Source organism: Athene cunicularia (assembly GCF_003259725.1).
Source record: "Athene cunicularia isolate RWA chromosome 24 unlocalized genomic scaffold, athCun1 chr24_part1, whole genome shotgun sequence".
NCBI classification, from domain to species: Eukaryota; Metazoa; Chordata; class Aves; order Strigiformes; family Strigidae; genus Athene; species Athene cunicularia.
This window is the reverse complement of record NW_020799132.1, coordinates 5,513,999-5,529,553: the sequence shown is the minus strand read 5'-3', so window position 1 is coordinate 5,529,553 and position 15,555 is coordinate 5,513,999. Positions and strand designations below refer to the sequence as shown.

The 15,555-nt window shown below is 51.9% G+C and overlaps 1 protein-coding gene across 1 annotated transcript; it reads right to left on the bottom strand.

Annotated features, from left to right (window-relative positions):
• Nucleotides 1-3,868: 3,868 nt before the first annotated feature.
• Nucleotides 3,869-5,966, bottom strand: C24H11orf53 (chromosome 24 C11orf53 homolog). The gene is made up of 3 exons (XM_026863680.1): nt 5,949-5,966; nt 4,942-5,240; nt 3,869-4,376 (listed from the first exon to the last, which is right to left on the bottom strand). Exons 1-3 carry the CDS (start codon nt 5,953-5,955, stop codon nt 3,975-3,977), a joined length of 708 nt encoding a protein of 235 aa, XP_026719481.1. The 5' UTR covers nt 5,956-5,966; the 3' UTR covers nt 3,869-3,974.
• Nucleotides 5,967-15,555: the final 9,589 nt, after the last annotated feature.

Sequence of the window (15,555 nt, the reverse complement as noted above, 5' to 3'; positions counted from 1 at the left end):
CGAGATTGCCTCGCTCGGGAAATGACCCCGGCGAACCCCGAAACAGCCCCAAAATGGGGTGGGGGGGTGCGGGGGGCGCGGCGGGACTCACCGGACATCCTGAGCAGCAGCTCGCCGGGCGGCCGGTGCGGCGGCAGCGCTGAGCCCGGCCCCGGCCCCAGAGCAGGGGAAGGGGGCAAGAGGAGACGGGCTTAAAATTTGGGGGCGAAGGGACCTGCTTGCCTGGTGGCAATGCCAGGTGGATCCCGACAATATTATTGTTTTATCCCTACGGGTATAAGTTTGAGTTTTTCTCTCCTAATGCCAAGTATTTAAAACCTCTAGAAACCAATGATTTGACAATCAATGATTGCGCGATACTTTCAATTTGAATATTCAAAGGCTCCACAAAATGGGCTATCTTTCTGTGAAACTGAGCACATCCCCGTCTAGCAGAGGGTCTGGGGGAATAAAATTTGGTGGGGCCACCCTCCCCACCCTTTGCTTTTGGGACATATACGGGGTTTTGTCCGTCTTCCCCCAAACGAAGCAGATGCCTCAAAACTAGCTCAGTATTTTCCCCTCAAACACACAGGCTGGGCTCCAGCCCTCTCAGATTTCAACTCCTACCTGCAGAGAGGACTCTGCAAGGGACTGAGGTGCTTTTTGCACATTTTTTCACGTTTTGAGGCTAAATACTAAGGTTTTGGGGCCAAAATGGCAGTGGGTGGGTGTGGCATAACAAAGAGGCTGTCCTGGGTGCCCAGGTAGCCGAAGCTACCTGAACCCCGCTTCCTTCCACAGCACTCCCTTCCCTCTGCCCAGATGCTGGGCTTATAGTGGAGTTTATCTGCATTTTTCCTTTAATTCAGGCTGTTGGCTCTTGCTGCACAAATTGGCCCCTTGCTTTTTACATGCTTCAGCGCCGGCCTGTGCCCTGAGTGCTGCAAGTGGGAGGGTTTCAGTATGTGGTAGGATGACACAGTTTTTGGATAACCCTTCATCACTCCAAGACACTGATGTAGCTGGGGTTTTTTTTTAGGTTGCGTTTAAACTTCCCCTGGGCGCTGCAGTCTCTGCTGTGCCCTGGGAATGTCTGACTGAGGCAGAAAGCAGGCCAGGCTGTTAAAAATCTACTAGCAGTTCAATATGGTAATTGTTGCAGCTGAATCTTTTCCTTTAGGTTGGACAAATACACTTGATCTCTGTGGCGAGTGGTTGCAGTGGCGATGCTGTTCCTTGCGCTCAGATGTGCCTGTGCAGCTCCTGGTAGGCCAAGCCTTGCTCGGGCCATCTCTGCAGGGATGCTCCCCACAGGCCCCTCTGGAGAGGAGCCCTTGTGCCCCTCCGCGATGCAGCAGAAAGGAGCGTGCTGTGCTGGGGGGGAGCTGCAGAGGAGAGCTCTCAGGGGAGCGCACAGCCTGCCCAGGGTAAGTGGTTTGAGACTGGAGGCCCCGGCATTGCTGCGGCTGGTTCCTGCTGAAGCATCGGCGGTGGGTGGGTAGAGCCCATGAGACTGCGGGCGCTGCGCGGGGGAGCTGGCACTCCCGGGAGCCAGGGTCATGTTTACCTCCGTAATCAGAGACCTCAGAGCAGAGCACGCAGGCTGTGACTGAGCTGTGTGCCTTAAGGAAACATGCAGCACCCGTGTTCGGGGTGTTCCTGCATGTCCTGTGTTTTGGGGCTCACCGAGACCCCGCTTGTTTAAGAGCTGAATACCAGAGTGGGTCAAACACTTCCAAGGCAGCTCAAAAACTTTCTGTGCCTGCTTCCCCCTCAGAGCCTGACAGGAATAGAGCCAGACTGACCCTGGTGTCCCTGTCCATGCAGGGCGCTTGCAGGAGGTACAGCTGAGAGAGCTGACGATGGCTGCTTTGCTACTTCATCAACCAGCGGTACAGACAGTGGTTCTGCCTGTTGTGGCGTGGAGCAAGGCCGTGGGCTTGTGCAGGCCTCAGGTTTGGGGGCCCCAGGGGCTGGGTGCTGGGGAAGGAGACCTGCACACACCCCGGGATGCTCTGGGGCTCCTTGCCTTGCCCTGGCTCGTGGTCAGGGGAGCAGCTCTGGCAGAGTGGGTGTCGCCCCGGGATGCTCCACACCTGTTGCTTGCCGCAGCCCGTGATGCCCACAGACCAAACGGGGAGGCAGCCGGGCTCACCTCCCCTCTGCTCAGCGCTCCGAGGGGGAGCCTGGGCTGCAGGCTCTGTCCCTGACACTCTGGGCTCAGGGCCACAGCCCTGGCAGTGCAGCAAGACCCATAGGCAGGGAGCCCATCCCCGGCTGCCCGCTGCTGCAGCGGGCTGTGGGCCCCCTGGGGTAGGAGCAGGGGCTGCGCTGAGCCCCTGAGGACACAAAGGGGCTCTGCCGGGCACATTGCACCAGGGCTGCTGGTGCTCTGGCTCTTGCAGCTGCTTCTCAGCTGGGCTGCGAGGGGCCAGGCTGAGAGGTCTGTCTCTGAGCCTTCCCTTGCGGGGCAGCGGCCGAGCTCCCTGGGGGTGCTTGTTCCATCCTTTGATGCCAGAACATACCCCGGATGGTTTGTGGGTGCCTGAACAGCCAGGGACCCGCGCAGCAACACAGCCGGGCGTTGTCTGCCAAGGAACGAGGGACTTGTGCCGGTGCTGTGGGCACGCCGAGGCGCAGGGTTACCCCTGGGCTACAGGGCGAGGGGTGCCAGGCACGGTGCCCCGTGAAAGAAAGGGCTTGGTGTAGAGGGCTGGCCTGGCCCTCTGGCAGCTCTCTGCGCTGTTGCTTACAGGGGTCTGATACCGCTGCCTGTTTCTAGGTGCAGCACCGTGTCCCCGCTCCACGTTTCCCTGCAGGCAGAGTGGCACCAAGTGATGCTCGGGGACCGATCCCGTGAGCCCGGTGCCATTTATGATCCCTGGAGGGTGCTGAGAAGGTTCTAAATGCTCCATCAGCCCCAGGGTTTGAGGAGAAAAAGCACCTCCTCGCTCTCAGGCCCTGGAAAGCTCCTGTTCCTCCTCACAAGGCTTTGAGTGCTGCTTCTGGGGGAGATGCGGCGGAGCGCGTTGCCTCTGCGGGCGTGGGCGCAGCGGGCGGGACTGGGCGCATCTGTGAGGGTTGTGCGGGACTCCCGAGCGTGTCTGTGGGTGCAGAGCTACCTCTAGTGGCCGTGGGCCCCGGCCTGGCGCTGGGACTTCACATCAGATCCCAACGACAGCCCCAGATCTCGGCGAGGTGCTGGGAGCAGCCGGCCCCTGCGCCCACCGACACAAGGCTTCGGGTCACGCCGCTTGGGTTGACCTGGCCTCGGCGAGAGGGGGAACAGCCCCTCGGGGCAAGATAGACACTGGGGAGGATGCGTTTTCTGCGTTGCAGGTGGGAGGGATGCTGAGGGTCCCCCGTGCGCGGGTCAGCAGGCAGGATGCTGCCCCCAAGCTGCCTGCCAGCCCTGGCGGGGCGTGCTGAGCTGCGTGTGGTTGGAGCCCGCTGTGCTGAGGCGCACACGGGCCGTCCCTTTGCTGCTCCGCAGCTGCTGCCCGGGACGATGCCGCGTTCACAGCATGCTAGCACCAGGGATGTGCATTTGTGCTGCTGGGTGCTCAGCCAGCATCGCACAGACCCCGCGCCCCTGTCTTGGCTCCCCGGCCTTCCCAAAACCTCTTCTGGTAACACTGCTCTGTATATATATAATTTAAGGTACAGAGCAACCTGTTTTCTCAGGTTGAAAATAAGTACCTGAGGTCTTTGTTTGTAGGAAAGGCCCACAGAGTTCAAGATAATTTTTTTCAGGCTGTGTATTTTACTTGTAGCACAGTGGGACTGTGAGCAGTGACCTTCATACAGTCTTAGAAGGTACCACTGTAAGCTAAATGTGGTATCTCCAAGTGATTGTGTTTCTAAAGACAGCACAAGCATTGCATGTTGTTAGTGTCCTCTGTCTGAAGGACCAGCTTTACGAAAAAGCGTACAAGTAATTATTTTGCCTCAATAACGGTCCGTTTTTCTTTTCCTCAAGCTCTTATCTGTCATCAATAAGTTCTCCGGCCTTCGTAAGTCCCCCAGACGGGACTTCCATCCTCTTTAGCCCAGGCAGAGTTATCGTGAAGGGCCGGTGTCTCCAAGGACTGCTCTGGTGAGAGGTGGCTCATCCTGGAGGTAAGCTCATTTGCCACAGTCATGAATGGTGAAAAGGAGTAGGGTGAGGTGGCAGCATAGCTGGGGGAGTAGTGGACATCTTCAAGAGGATGCAGAGTGTAGGGCTGGGCTCCGGGGATGGCTGGGGTCCAACCTGAGCTTCGGTATGGGGAAACACCTCCGGGCTCGTGTGAAGAGAGGCAGCTGGCACTGGCAGGCAGTGCTTGCAGAGGGTCTGAGCACCCACCGTCCGACTGACTGAGGCTGTCAGGTGAGGTCTGCTCCCAGGGCTCTCTCTGCATGGAAGTGGGGAGAGAAGGCAAGAAAGACCCTTAAGAATAAAAGCTTGTCCTGGAGGTAATGGCAGCTCTATCCCCAGAGCCTAACTGGGGACACTCGGAAGGGTTTATGTTGCTCCGGAGCAGTATTTGGTGTTAAAACTGTTGAAAGGACACACCCGTGCTGTCAATAGTGGGCAAAGCCTGGAATAGGCTCCTGGTGGGACTGAGCAGCCCTGACCCTGCAGGGCCCAGGAGCTCTGACTTGGGGCTGTGAACAGAGCTGGCTCCGGGGAAGCAGCAGGCAACAGCCTGGAGTCAGCAAAGGATGTTTTTAGAAACTTAGGGAGCTTAATGAAGTAGTTGTTCTGGGGAGAAGGGGAGGTTGTTAATTGAGGAGCTGGTCTCCAGCGGGAAGAGGGGACAGTTAGAGAATGGCAACAAAGAGAAAAAACATTCTGCCCCATCTGCTGTGTGCTCTGTTACGGCTGCCTCCTGTAGCTTCCCACACGGGTCCCGCTGACTTAACCCCAGCTTTAAATTGGGTAATCTTTCATCGGGGGACTGAGAAGCATAGACTCACTAGTAGGAAGTGCGCTGTGTCATTAGGGAAGGATGGCAGAAGAGGGGGCACAGAAGAAGGGCTGAAGAAGGAGCTGGTACCAGCTGTGAGGGGAGTAGCACGGTAATCTCCATGTTGGTCGGTGAGATATGGGTCCAGAAGTGCCGGGTAGCCCTGAGTGGTAGAGGAATCACACGAGAAGGACTTGGACCCTAGAGGGGATGAGTAGACATCACTGACAAACTGCTTTGTGCTGTGGAAATCCAACTCAGTTGCGAAGGATCTCCTGACGCTGTAGTAACCAGCCGTGGTAGGCGAGCCTGTGGTGGTCAGAAAAAAGGTTGGCTAAAGGTAACCATAACCGCAGTACCTGAGGAGCCACGGAGCTGTTAAGGTAGGGCCCTTTCCTCTCTAGCATCACCCAGGGCAGGAGTCAATCCTGTCTGGAAACAGGCGTGTCAGCCCAAGTGCTTTTAGCACCTCGGACTGCCCTGATCCAGCTGATGACCTTCATCCGCAGCAAACCAAGTGTGTTTTGGGAAGCTTCAAGTATGAGGCCAGGGGGATTGAGGTTAGCTTTGCTCTCCTACGGACCTTGGGGAGGAGGATGGGGTTACAGCTGCAAAACCACCTGCCCTTGTTCCAGCCTCACTCCCCAAGAGTTCAAGGGACAAAACAGGTCAGCTCCTGGTTTCATACTTTCTCTCTTCACCTCTAGGGAAAAACGGAAGATGCAGAGGGAGACGAAGGGGTTCTGTGTGGCACCTCTATCAAAAGAGGTGGGAACTGCTTTAATTACCTCTCCCCTCTTTGGCAATTTCATACAAGATTACAAGGGCCTTGCTTTTATTATCACCATTCCTCTGGTTTTGACTCTTTCAATTACTTTCCTCCAGGGCTTTCTCTGGGCTGTGGCCCCGCTCCAGTGCTCCTTTGCTCACTTCATGTCCTTTGGAGGAGAAGAGACAGGAGCGGTGTCAACTGTTCAACCTGCACGGAAGGTATTTATCGGGGGAGGAAAACCTCACCTGGCATTTGGACAAATGGTGCCTGCGATGCGGTGGTGCTGCCCTGCAAAAGATAAAGATATGTTAAAAAATGCCTTTCCAAAGCAAGGCAGCTCTCTAGGCATGGGATTTGGGAAGGCGCTGGCATAATTCAGATGCATTATTTGAGTCTTGGTGCTATCAGTTTGAAGAGATTAACTACAAGGTTTCAAGCCTGAGGGCTCTGAGGCATTAGCAGATGTAGGCTAAGAAGAGATTTTGAAGGTCTTGTGTAGAGCTGATAATAGTAGAAATATCAAGATAACTGGCTTCTTTCTCACGTACTGCAGGGTCCCTTAATGCCGGCGTGACGCTGAGCTGTCGTTTTGGTGTTGGCACAAAGCAAGTCTCAATAAGCCTTGGCTGGTCAAAACGGGCAGATTCTGCACTGTCCGTGTTCTAGCCCAGTTCTCCTGCGCTGCATCGACCTGCCGCAGAGCTGCTATAGCTGGCACCTCCCAGCAGAACGAGCAGGCTGCGTGTTTCAGGCAGTTGTTTCTGGCTCCTATTCGGGTGCTGCAGCAATACTGATAGTAATAATCTCCTCTTGGTCCCTAGGCAGGGGAGAACCAGCCCCGAGTGCCCCTGGTGCTGACGGTGGCTAACTCCTTACAAAGCGCTCTGGTGAAGGCGTCTGCTCCGCGGGAGCAGAGCTCATGCATTGGAGTTCCGTTGAGTTCTGTCTCCGGACCTCTAAACCCATGGAGCAGAAACACCGTGCCCGTGGCTGCATTTATTTCAGCTGTGCTGTTGCCCTGGCCAGTGACGGCGGCATGCTCTTTTCAGTTTGCATAGTGCAAACAGGAGGTTCCTGCCATAGCAAGCAACCAAATTTAGAGGTTTAGATTTGAATTAAATTTGCCAGTGGTAGGACTTCCTTTTACTGCTGAGGGAGGCTTGCAGCTGCTCCCTGCTCCATCATGAAAATGAGCTCTGAGCCCACACAAGTCACGCGGGCTGCAGGGCCGATAGGAGGTGTCAGGAAGGAGCCCTTTGGCTTGCGGGCAGATGAGAGTGTTCATGTTGCAGGGTCGGGGCCAGGGCTTGCACCTGCCTCCAGCTGGGCCATTTTTTGGCCGCGGACCTCAGTGAGGTTCGTAGCTGGTAACGCACACCGTCCTGCAGAGCTAAAGCTTCCACATGCAAATCCAGTCTCAGCAGACACTCCTCTCCCAGCATCCTTGTCACTTCAGTAATACCTTTTCCTGCTTCAGGTTTTTTTTCCCCGCCACCTCCTCTGCCTTGCCCATGGCCATCGTATCCTGCAGCCGGCTTGTGTCTGCATTCACCGAGGAGGAATCGCATTGGAAATAATGGTGCAGGCCTCTGAGTTAGACCTCAGTCTTAACACCCCACCGGGAAGTAGTCTAGCACTGTCATCTGGCACCCCTAACACTGTGTTTGAGGAAAAATTGGAGTTAGGAGGTACAGGTAGCACAGACACTGCCTATAGGTCTGTAGGGCTGCAGTGATGAGAGCTGGAGGGACAGGAAGGTCCCTGGGCACAGCTGCCAGCCTCTAGTGTGGAACATTTCAAATTACGAGTGCATCTAAGCTCATCTTTAATCCTGCCTGTTCAACAGCCACTGAAACTATCTGACTGTCCGCAGGCAGCAGGTCTTCCTGCACACGCCTGTGATGGATAGCCGCAGAGCTATTAGCTGTAAGGGCTTTACCTGCCTTGATTCAACTGCAAGAGCCTCTTGCATCTTTGGCCTTCATCATAGCAGACACCCGCATGCTTGCAGAGACCTACATTTCACTTGCCTTCTGGCTCCTTATCAGGCGATGAATGGCTCAGCGTAATTGAAGCCCATTAGTTCATTTCCTCCCTGCATCACTTCCTCTCGGGGCTGTGGGACTGGGGTAGCTGGATCTTCTGCAACACATCAGCGTGTCTGTTTAGCATCACTTGAGCCCGTCGGCTCTTGGTAAGCTTGGTCTCAGCCTGCCTCACACGGGACTGGACTGGGAGTGCTCCAGTGTTGCTTCACTGCCTCGGTAACCCCGTTGTTCAGCTACGAGGCTGCCTGGGGGGGACTAAATGTAAGGATCCAGGTCAAAACGCTGACCTGGTCCTGCAGTGGGGACGTATGGTGCCCTTTGATCATGGTTTGGCTTCAGTGTATCTCCTCTCTGGGCCCAATCTGTGGTCCAGCAGCTGAAGTAATAAAAACTAATAACAAAAGCAAAGCTCAGTCTGGGCAGGGCACCTCACTGGTTTGCTGACAGCAAGTTTGCTGAAGGATCTGTCGCTGGCGTCCGGGTGCTGCCAGGCATAACGCTGCATCTGTATGCTTAGCAGTTTCCTCACCTGAGAAAAGAGGATAATCCTTTTGTCATGCAGAGGGGAACTGCTGGTTCATGCCTGCCTATATGGTGGATGAGCCAAAGGAAAAAAGTCAGACCCTCCCTAAAGCCCAGGACCAAGCCCTTCTTTCCTGTAGTTGGTGGGAACTCAGAAGCCCGAATCGTGTGGTTCTCATGGCAGTACACACTAGTTTCCTATCATTTGATGTGTGCAGGGCCTGGCTGTCATGAAATTATTGCTGTTCTACTGCCTCGATGAACAGCCCAGCAGCTCGCCTCTGATGAGCCATGACCTTTCCTTAGCAACACAGATCTCCTCCGTAGACCTCTCCTTGCACGACAAAGGCTTTACTGATTTTGGAGCAAAGATCACGTTCAAACAAAAGATGCAGCTAAATTGCACTGCATCATAAATATACAAAGGGGCGTTCAGTTATCTGCCGTTTGCTTTGATTCGGGATTATATTGTGTCAGATAAACAGAGCTGCACTTACAGCTGTTCTTTTCATGATTATGTTCAAGCAAATACGGATGTTTGCCCTGGACAATAATTTTTCGTCTCTCCTAGGGAATTAGCAACAGGGCTGATTTTGCATTAGATAGACTCACAACTGCTAAGCTTTGGAATACAAAGCAAAGGGCAATAAAGCAAGCAGCAAGTGTTTTACGGTTCCTGGGGCTTTTGATAGCGGCCGTTGAAGCTGCCGCCTCTAGAAAGGGAGCAGGTAAAGCACGATAGTCGTCAATCAGGATCTGTTTTCTCCATGAGTGCAAACACAGCAGTTGCTTCCTGCTGCTCCCCAAAGCTTCGTGCTGCTCCCCAAAGCTTCCTGCTGCCCCCCAAAGCTTCCTGCTGCCCCCCAAAGTTGTCTTCCTAAATGCCTGCCTGGTGGGAGCATGTGTTTCCCAGTGACTGTCCATGGCTCAGGGAGTCTCTGCCTTTCTGCATTAGCTGAAGGCTGTGAAGGTATCTGTGGCTAGATCTTGCTTTGTTTGGCAATGCCCGTGCTGGTTTTCTGCCGGTTTTGTTACACAGAGTTAACGTGCACGAAAGCAAGGGCAAGAAAAAAGGCTTTGAGGTCTCTTTGTTTTGCTAAAGGCAAAAAGCCTGAGGCAAATGGCTCAAATGGAAAAGAGCAAATGGAAAAGAGCATCAAAACTCCTAATCTGTGTCTTCTGCTGTCAGTAATTCGGGTCTCTGCTCTCACCCTTTCCTTCCAGGACACGGTTTCAACAACTTGATTGCATCTTCTCGTCTGTCAGTGGCCCCATTGCTCCCAATCAACCTGGAATTGAAGTGCTGCTGCTCGGTGAAGGTGAGTCTTGAGAGCACACAGGGAATGGCTTACTGTGCCACTGAACAACGCCATGTGCTAGCACCTGCACTACTGTGGCCCCGTCTGGGGACAGCATTGCTTTTCTGGCTAGTAATTGAGAAAAAAAAAAAAACAAAACAACAAAACAAACCAACAATGTAGCGTACTATAATTTGATTTAGGTTTCCTCCTGTTGCCATAGAACCACTTTAAGAAGAAATCATCTTTTACAAACTGATGCTTGGCCTCTTTCCAGACCATAACATCGCTGCATCTCCCCAGCACTCTGGTATGCCAGAGAGGAGCTGGAAGGAGCACAACACCCAGGGAAGAACATCTATTTTTGCGGCACCGAGTTGTTGAAGCGTAGCTAGCGAAAAAGGAAGTTATCTTGGAAAGGTGTCATATGCAGGATGTGAAAAGAATGAGGAATTTAGCATTACTGATTTGCTTGAAAAAAAAAGGACTTTAATCTCTCAAAGGTTTGCTGATGTAAAAATGAAGGAGCCATCAGTGATCTTTTGGGGAAAACACTGGTGTTGCAAATGTTTTTGCCATTCCCTGTCAATACTAGCAGTGCCCTGAATTCAACATAAATGCTCTTACATGATATGACTTTTCTGGTTTAAAAAAAAAAAAAAGAAAAGAAAAAGGAGGGGAGGGTAGGAAGTGACTTACGCTGAAGCGGGAGCCACTGCTCTGCCTGGATCTTTTTTCAGCAAGAAGATCTTTGACTGTGTGTTTCACTCGCACTCCTTGGTATACCCGTTTGCCAAAATCTGTAGGGACTGAGGGAATGAAACGAGCATTAGAGGAGTTCAGTGAAAGCACAGAGCAGCTGGGAGATGTTACAGAAAAAACAGATTTGTCGCCTTTGTACACCAAGTTAGGCAGGAATTCTGTAAGGCTGCTGTTATTAATACAGAATCATCCCTTGGGAGCCCAACGGCAAGGGCTGCTCATTTGCAGAGAGCAGAGATTGAGGTGCCCTGCCCTCAGTTTCAGCACTGGGTGCCATGTGGTACCCGCGCGGCTCCCTCTGTGCCAGCTATGGCTGGCTGATGGCTTTTGGCTTCTGTTTTTCCAAAGGGAGCTCTGAGGGATCCTGTATGTCCCCTTTGGACCAGCAAAATTTGATTTGAAAGCTCCTCGTGCTTTCAGCAGAGATGCTCTGGTTTAGCCCCTTGCTTTTCTGGGGTTGCTGGCTTTCAGCACACCCTGGCTCTGTGGGAGCTGATCTCAGCTCAGCAAAGCTGGAAATACCCCAGGTGCTCGGAGTGGCTCCTCTGGACAGTGATGTGAATCCCAGTGCAGATCTACAGCAAATACAGACAGTACTTGGGGACTCTTGTTTTATCCAGGAGGACACAGAGGGTGCAGTGTCTCAGCCAAGAGGCTGATGGTAGGGCCCGGCTCTGTTTTCCTGACCTGCCTGGAATACAGCACAACCTGCCCATGGGGTCTGCGTGACTTTTGGTGAGACATCTGTGCTCTTCCTCTGCCTGCTTAAAGCTTTTGTGAGCTCTGCCTTGTGTACAGGCGCTTTGGCACAAGCAAGGGCAGAGAGGTCTGAGGGTCAATACCAGGGACAGCCCTTTTATCCTGGCTCGCAGGCTGCGCCTGAACAGAGAGCTTGCACCTGCGGAGCCAGGGAGGAGTCTCCATATGGGCTTTTATTGACATTTTCCAGAGAAGAACTTAACTTTGAAGCTAATCCCTTGGAAAACATGCCCTCGTGTTCTCCTGAGGGAACACAAACAGCCATTCCACAGCTGATGTGTTTGATCTCTAAAACTGTGATTTATCATTTTGCCCTTCTGTTTTTCAGGATGTGTCTTTCGGGCTCCATTTATCACTTTCATTTGTGTGGCATTGTGTCCCCAGGTGCACACACACACACACACACACGGAGAGCTTAAAAAGGGAAGAGCAGAGAGTTTAAACAACACAGAATCTCAGTGCTGGCTTGGAGTTACTCCAGATGTATTCTGTTGGGCCACAGCAATTGCAGTTTTGGGCAAACGCGACTTGTTTTTTTTGTGTGTTTGAGTGCTAACCAGTTCAGCCAACGCCGGGCACAAAGCAAACACATTGCAAGAGGCAGTGCTCCAAAAAGCTTGTGATCAAACCAGTCAAAATAGAGGTGAGTGCTGAGTCTTGCAAATCAACCAGCGAGTATCCGTGGGCAAGCCAGGACAGAGCCAGAACTGGGTATCAACCCTCGCAGCTGAGAGGAGTCTGTACACTGGGGCTGGCTCTTTTCCATGGCCCATGGAAGAAATCTCCCTCCTGTGGTCCCTTCTCAGGGCTGTTTTTACTGCTGGAAGCAGCTGGTGTGCACAGGTAGCTGGAACTCAAAAGCTGTGGCAGAGCAGGTATAACTAGAAACAGCTATACTTTCTGTATCGGAAACTTTGCATCTTTGCGTGAGAGTTCCTTTACAGATAACAGCATTGCAATGTGGCAGAAAAGCCTCAGATGTACAGCACAGCTTACTGAGCTCCGCTCATGATCTGACCCGTGTGATAACTCACGCAGTTGAAGGTTCAAGGCCTTAATTCAGGACAGAACTTTTTGAGGAGGACCAAAACTGAGGAGACAGTCATATTTAGTTTTCAGAACGGGGCTATTTCTAAAATAGCCTCACTGGAAAAGCTGTGAGCAGCTTTTACTCTTTTATTCTGCACTCTGATATTGCCAGATCCTACAACCCCTCTGCGTGACCTTGCTGCTTTGTGACCGTTTCTAGCAAGTTTCTGATGCTCTGCACTCCAGCAGTCCTGTTCTCCTAACTTCTTGACTATGGTCTGAAGACATTAAAAAAAACACTTCCACGCCTCCTTACTTTTACATTATTGTACTGTTGCTTCACTCATATACTCACAGTTATTTCTCTGCTCAGATTTTTTTACGCAAGCAGTGTAATGGCTCTGTCCTTTAACCCTGTTTTTAACTTGGCAGCCCAGTCTCACATAACTAAACCCTCTTGCTTTCAGCAAGTTATTCAGCAGGATCTGATGCTAAGCTATTAAAACTCCAGATAAATTTGCTATTGGCAGCACTGGGGAAGAGAATGCTAATTTAGGCCTGAGTTTATATAATTTCCAAGCAAACGGAATCGTATTTCACATCACTTGGATCTAACTGCCTTTTGGAAAAGTACTGCATTGTGAAGGAACATAAATTCAGCCTAGAGAAGGCAGAACATGCTAATAGATACTATTAAATTCTTGGGACATTAAAGATGCCACTCATGGATTTTTAGACAATTCTTCTTTCTCTCTCTCTCTCTCTCTCTCTCTCTCTTTTTTTTTTTATTTTTTTTGAATAGGAGCCCAGGGATGGCATGGTATGTTTTTTCCCTGATATTTCCACGAAGATGCATCATTATGCTTGTGAAAAGTCAAGGTGCTGAAGCTCACCTGTTTCCATTGTCACTGCTGACAGCTCCCAGCTCTCAGAGTCTGCAGGACTTGGGGGAAGAGCCGTCCGTCAGGAGCTTCCCAGCGCAGAGTGAAGTCAGTGCTCATACTCCACTGGTAAAGTTTCAGCTGAGCCTGACGGAAATATGTTTCCTACAATTTAGTGATGTCTTCATGATACCTTGTTTGGGATTTGCTTAAATGCAAATCTCTGGATGTGTGTTTCGCTCCAATTTGCATGGTCAGTGTGGATCATTCCCGAAGAGTCTCTTTCCTGTCTGAGCTGACATTTCATGGATGAAAACTGAGCTGTTTACCAATGGAAAAACCTTGGGTTAAAGTGAAAGGCTGGTGAGTGATGAGCCATCTCCTTACAGGTGAGGAACCTGGCTGGAAAAACAAGGCTTGGGACAAGAGCCTCTTCTTTTGTGTAAGTGTGAGGTCCCCATGTGCCGTTGGAGATGCACACAGCTGACCTTCCTCGGGGAGTAGTACTGTCTCTCTGGGACCCCGCAGGCTGGCCTCTGCACTACACAATTAAAACTGGATCTTTGGACACTGTAAACCCAGGAGGCTTCTCATGGCAACCACTAGCACCTTCAGGAAGAGGGGGGAACTCAGCCAGGGACAGCATGTTCATAGGACCTGCAGGAACATCCCTTAGCAAACCTGCATACTCCTGGAGGGGAGGACGGGTTTGACTCTCCGTTATCAAGCAAGGGGTCCCCTTTCTGAAGGTCTGAGGTTAGTCTCCAGTGAGGTGCCAGGAGGGGAAACAACACCCAGGAAAGGGCTTGTTCTTACACTGCTGCTGGACACAGATTAAAGGGACCTCTGGCCAGGCCTGCTCTAGCCATCCCTCTATTCCCAGCTACCAAATGGTAGCAAGTCTGTTTCTGCAACATCTGAACCAAGAAGCAGAGTTAAACCTTTAAATTCTTCTTTAAGCACCGTAGCTTATCCTAGTTCTGAGACATACCTGCATTTGCTGTAAGCGCCATTATCCCTGCAACGGGGCTAGCACAACCTGTTAGCACAGTGAGGACAGGCTGTGGGGAGGCAGATGATCTCGAGAGTGTTTTGTGTACAAGCAGAGCGGGCTGGTGTGCGGCACTGCTGCGCTCGTCTTACATGAGCAGGACAAGGCCGGCGCCAATATGCTCCTCATAATTAAATATTTCTTCTCTTGTGGAGTCTGCTGCCAGCTTGAGCATCTATTAGGTAAGATCCGTCCCTCTTTGTAATTCCATGCGCTTCCCTCAGCATTGGCCCAGAGATGAATTTGTCCTGTTATGTGAACTGCCTTCCTGGGGAAGGTTATTGGGTTTAAGTGTAATTATTCTTTTCCTTCAGAAGAAAAAAATACAAAGAGCAGCAGCTGGCAAAGGCTGCATCTGCTCAGGCCGTTGAGGCAAGTGGAGAAGGCAGAGCCAAAATAACATCCTGAATCATTCCCAACGTTCTTAACTCGCAGAATGACTCGGGTATTCTGCCAGCTCAGACACGGAGCTCAGGACCAAGAGGACATCACACAACCAAGCTCATGGAAGACTTGAGCTCCTGTACACAGAGTCTTTCACCGTGCACATACGCCCTCTTATATAAAACAAGTCTTATTTTGGCCCGTCCATTCCTGGCCGCCCCTTCCTGGTACCCCCAGGTGTCCTGGATTTGGCTGACAGGTAACAGAACGGGCAGGACGCACCAGGTGGGTCGGGGAAGTGTGGGGCAGATGTAAAGTCACAACTGTCTTTGCTTTGTCAGCAATAGGCTTAGTTTGCCACCTGCCTCCTGGCAGCTTTCCCTGATAGTTTTGTCTCCTGTGTTGGATCTTGATATACTTTGGTTAGGGTATACAAGTGAAATCCCAGTCCCAATCGAGCTAATAGCTTTTGCACGGTCTGGCCAGGCCAGGTGTTTTCTGTACTGATTACAAAATAACCACACTGAAACCCAACAGATCCTGCAGAAAACAAATAAACAAAGATAAAAGCCCAGCCAGCCTGCTTCCAGGTAAGATCCATCTCTCACCTTACATTTGCATTTGAAAAAGCACCATCAGACCCAGGTTTTCGATATAATTCAGTGAATTTGGGCACATACTTTCCACATCAGAGGGTAGAGCCGGTGTGTGTGACAGGAGTGACAGAAGCGACTGTGCGTTGCCAGGGCACGCTTTGTGGCACATTTTATACAATCCCATTTGGTTTTAGCACGGCGTTTACCTGCGCCAAAAGCCAAATTTCTGAGAATTGCATCTATTTTGTGTGTTACAAAAGGCAGGAGCGGCAGATGAAACAGTCAACGTGTGCGTGTTTAATTCCAACTGTCATTTCAATCCGCCTCCTCGTTACTGAGTACGGAGACATTGCTGCGTTGTCGCTCAGCGGGGACGGATGGGTTGGTGCCCGGGATGCCCGGAGGTGTCCGGGGGTGTCCGGGATGCCCGGGGGTGTCCGGGGGTGCCCGGGGGTGTCCGGGGTGCCGGGGGTGCCCGGGATGCCCGGGGGTGCTCGGGGTGCCGGGGGTGTCCGGGATGCC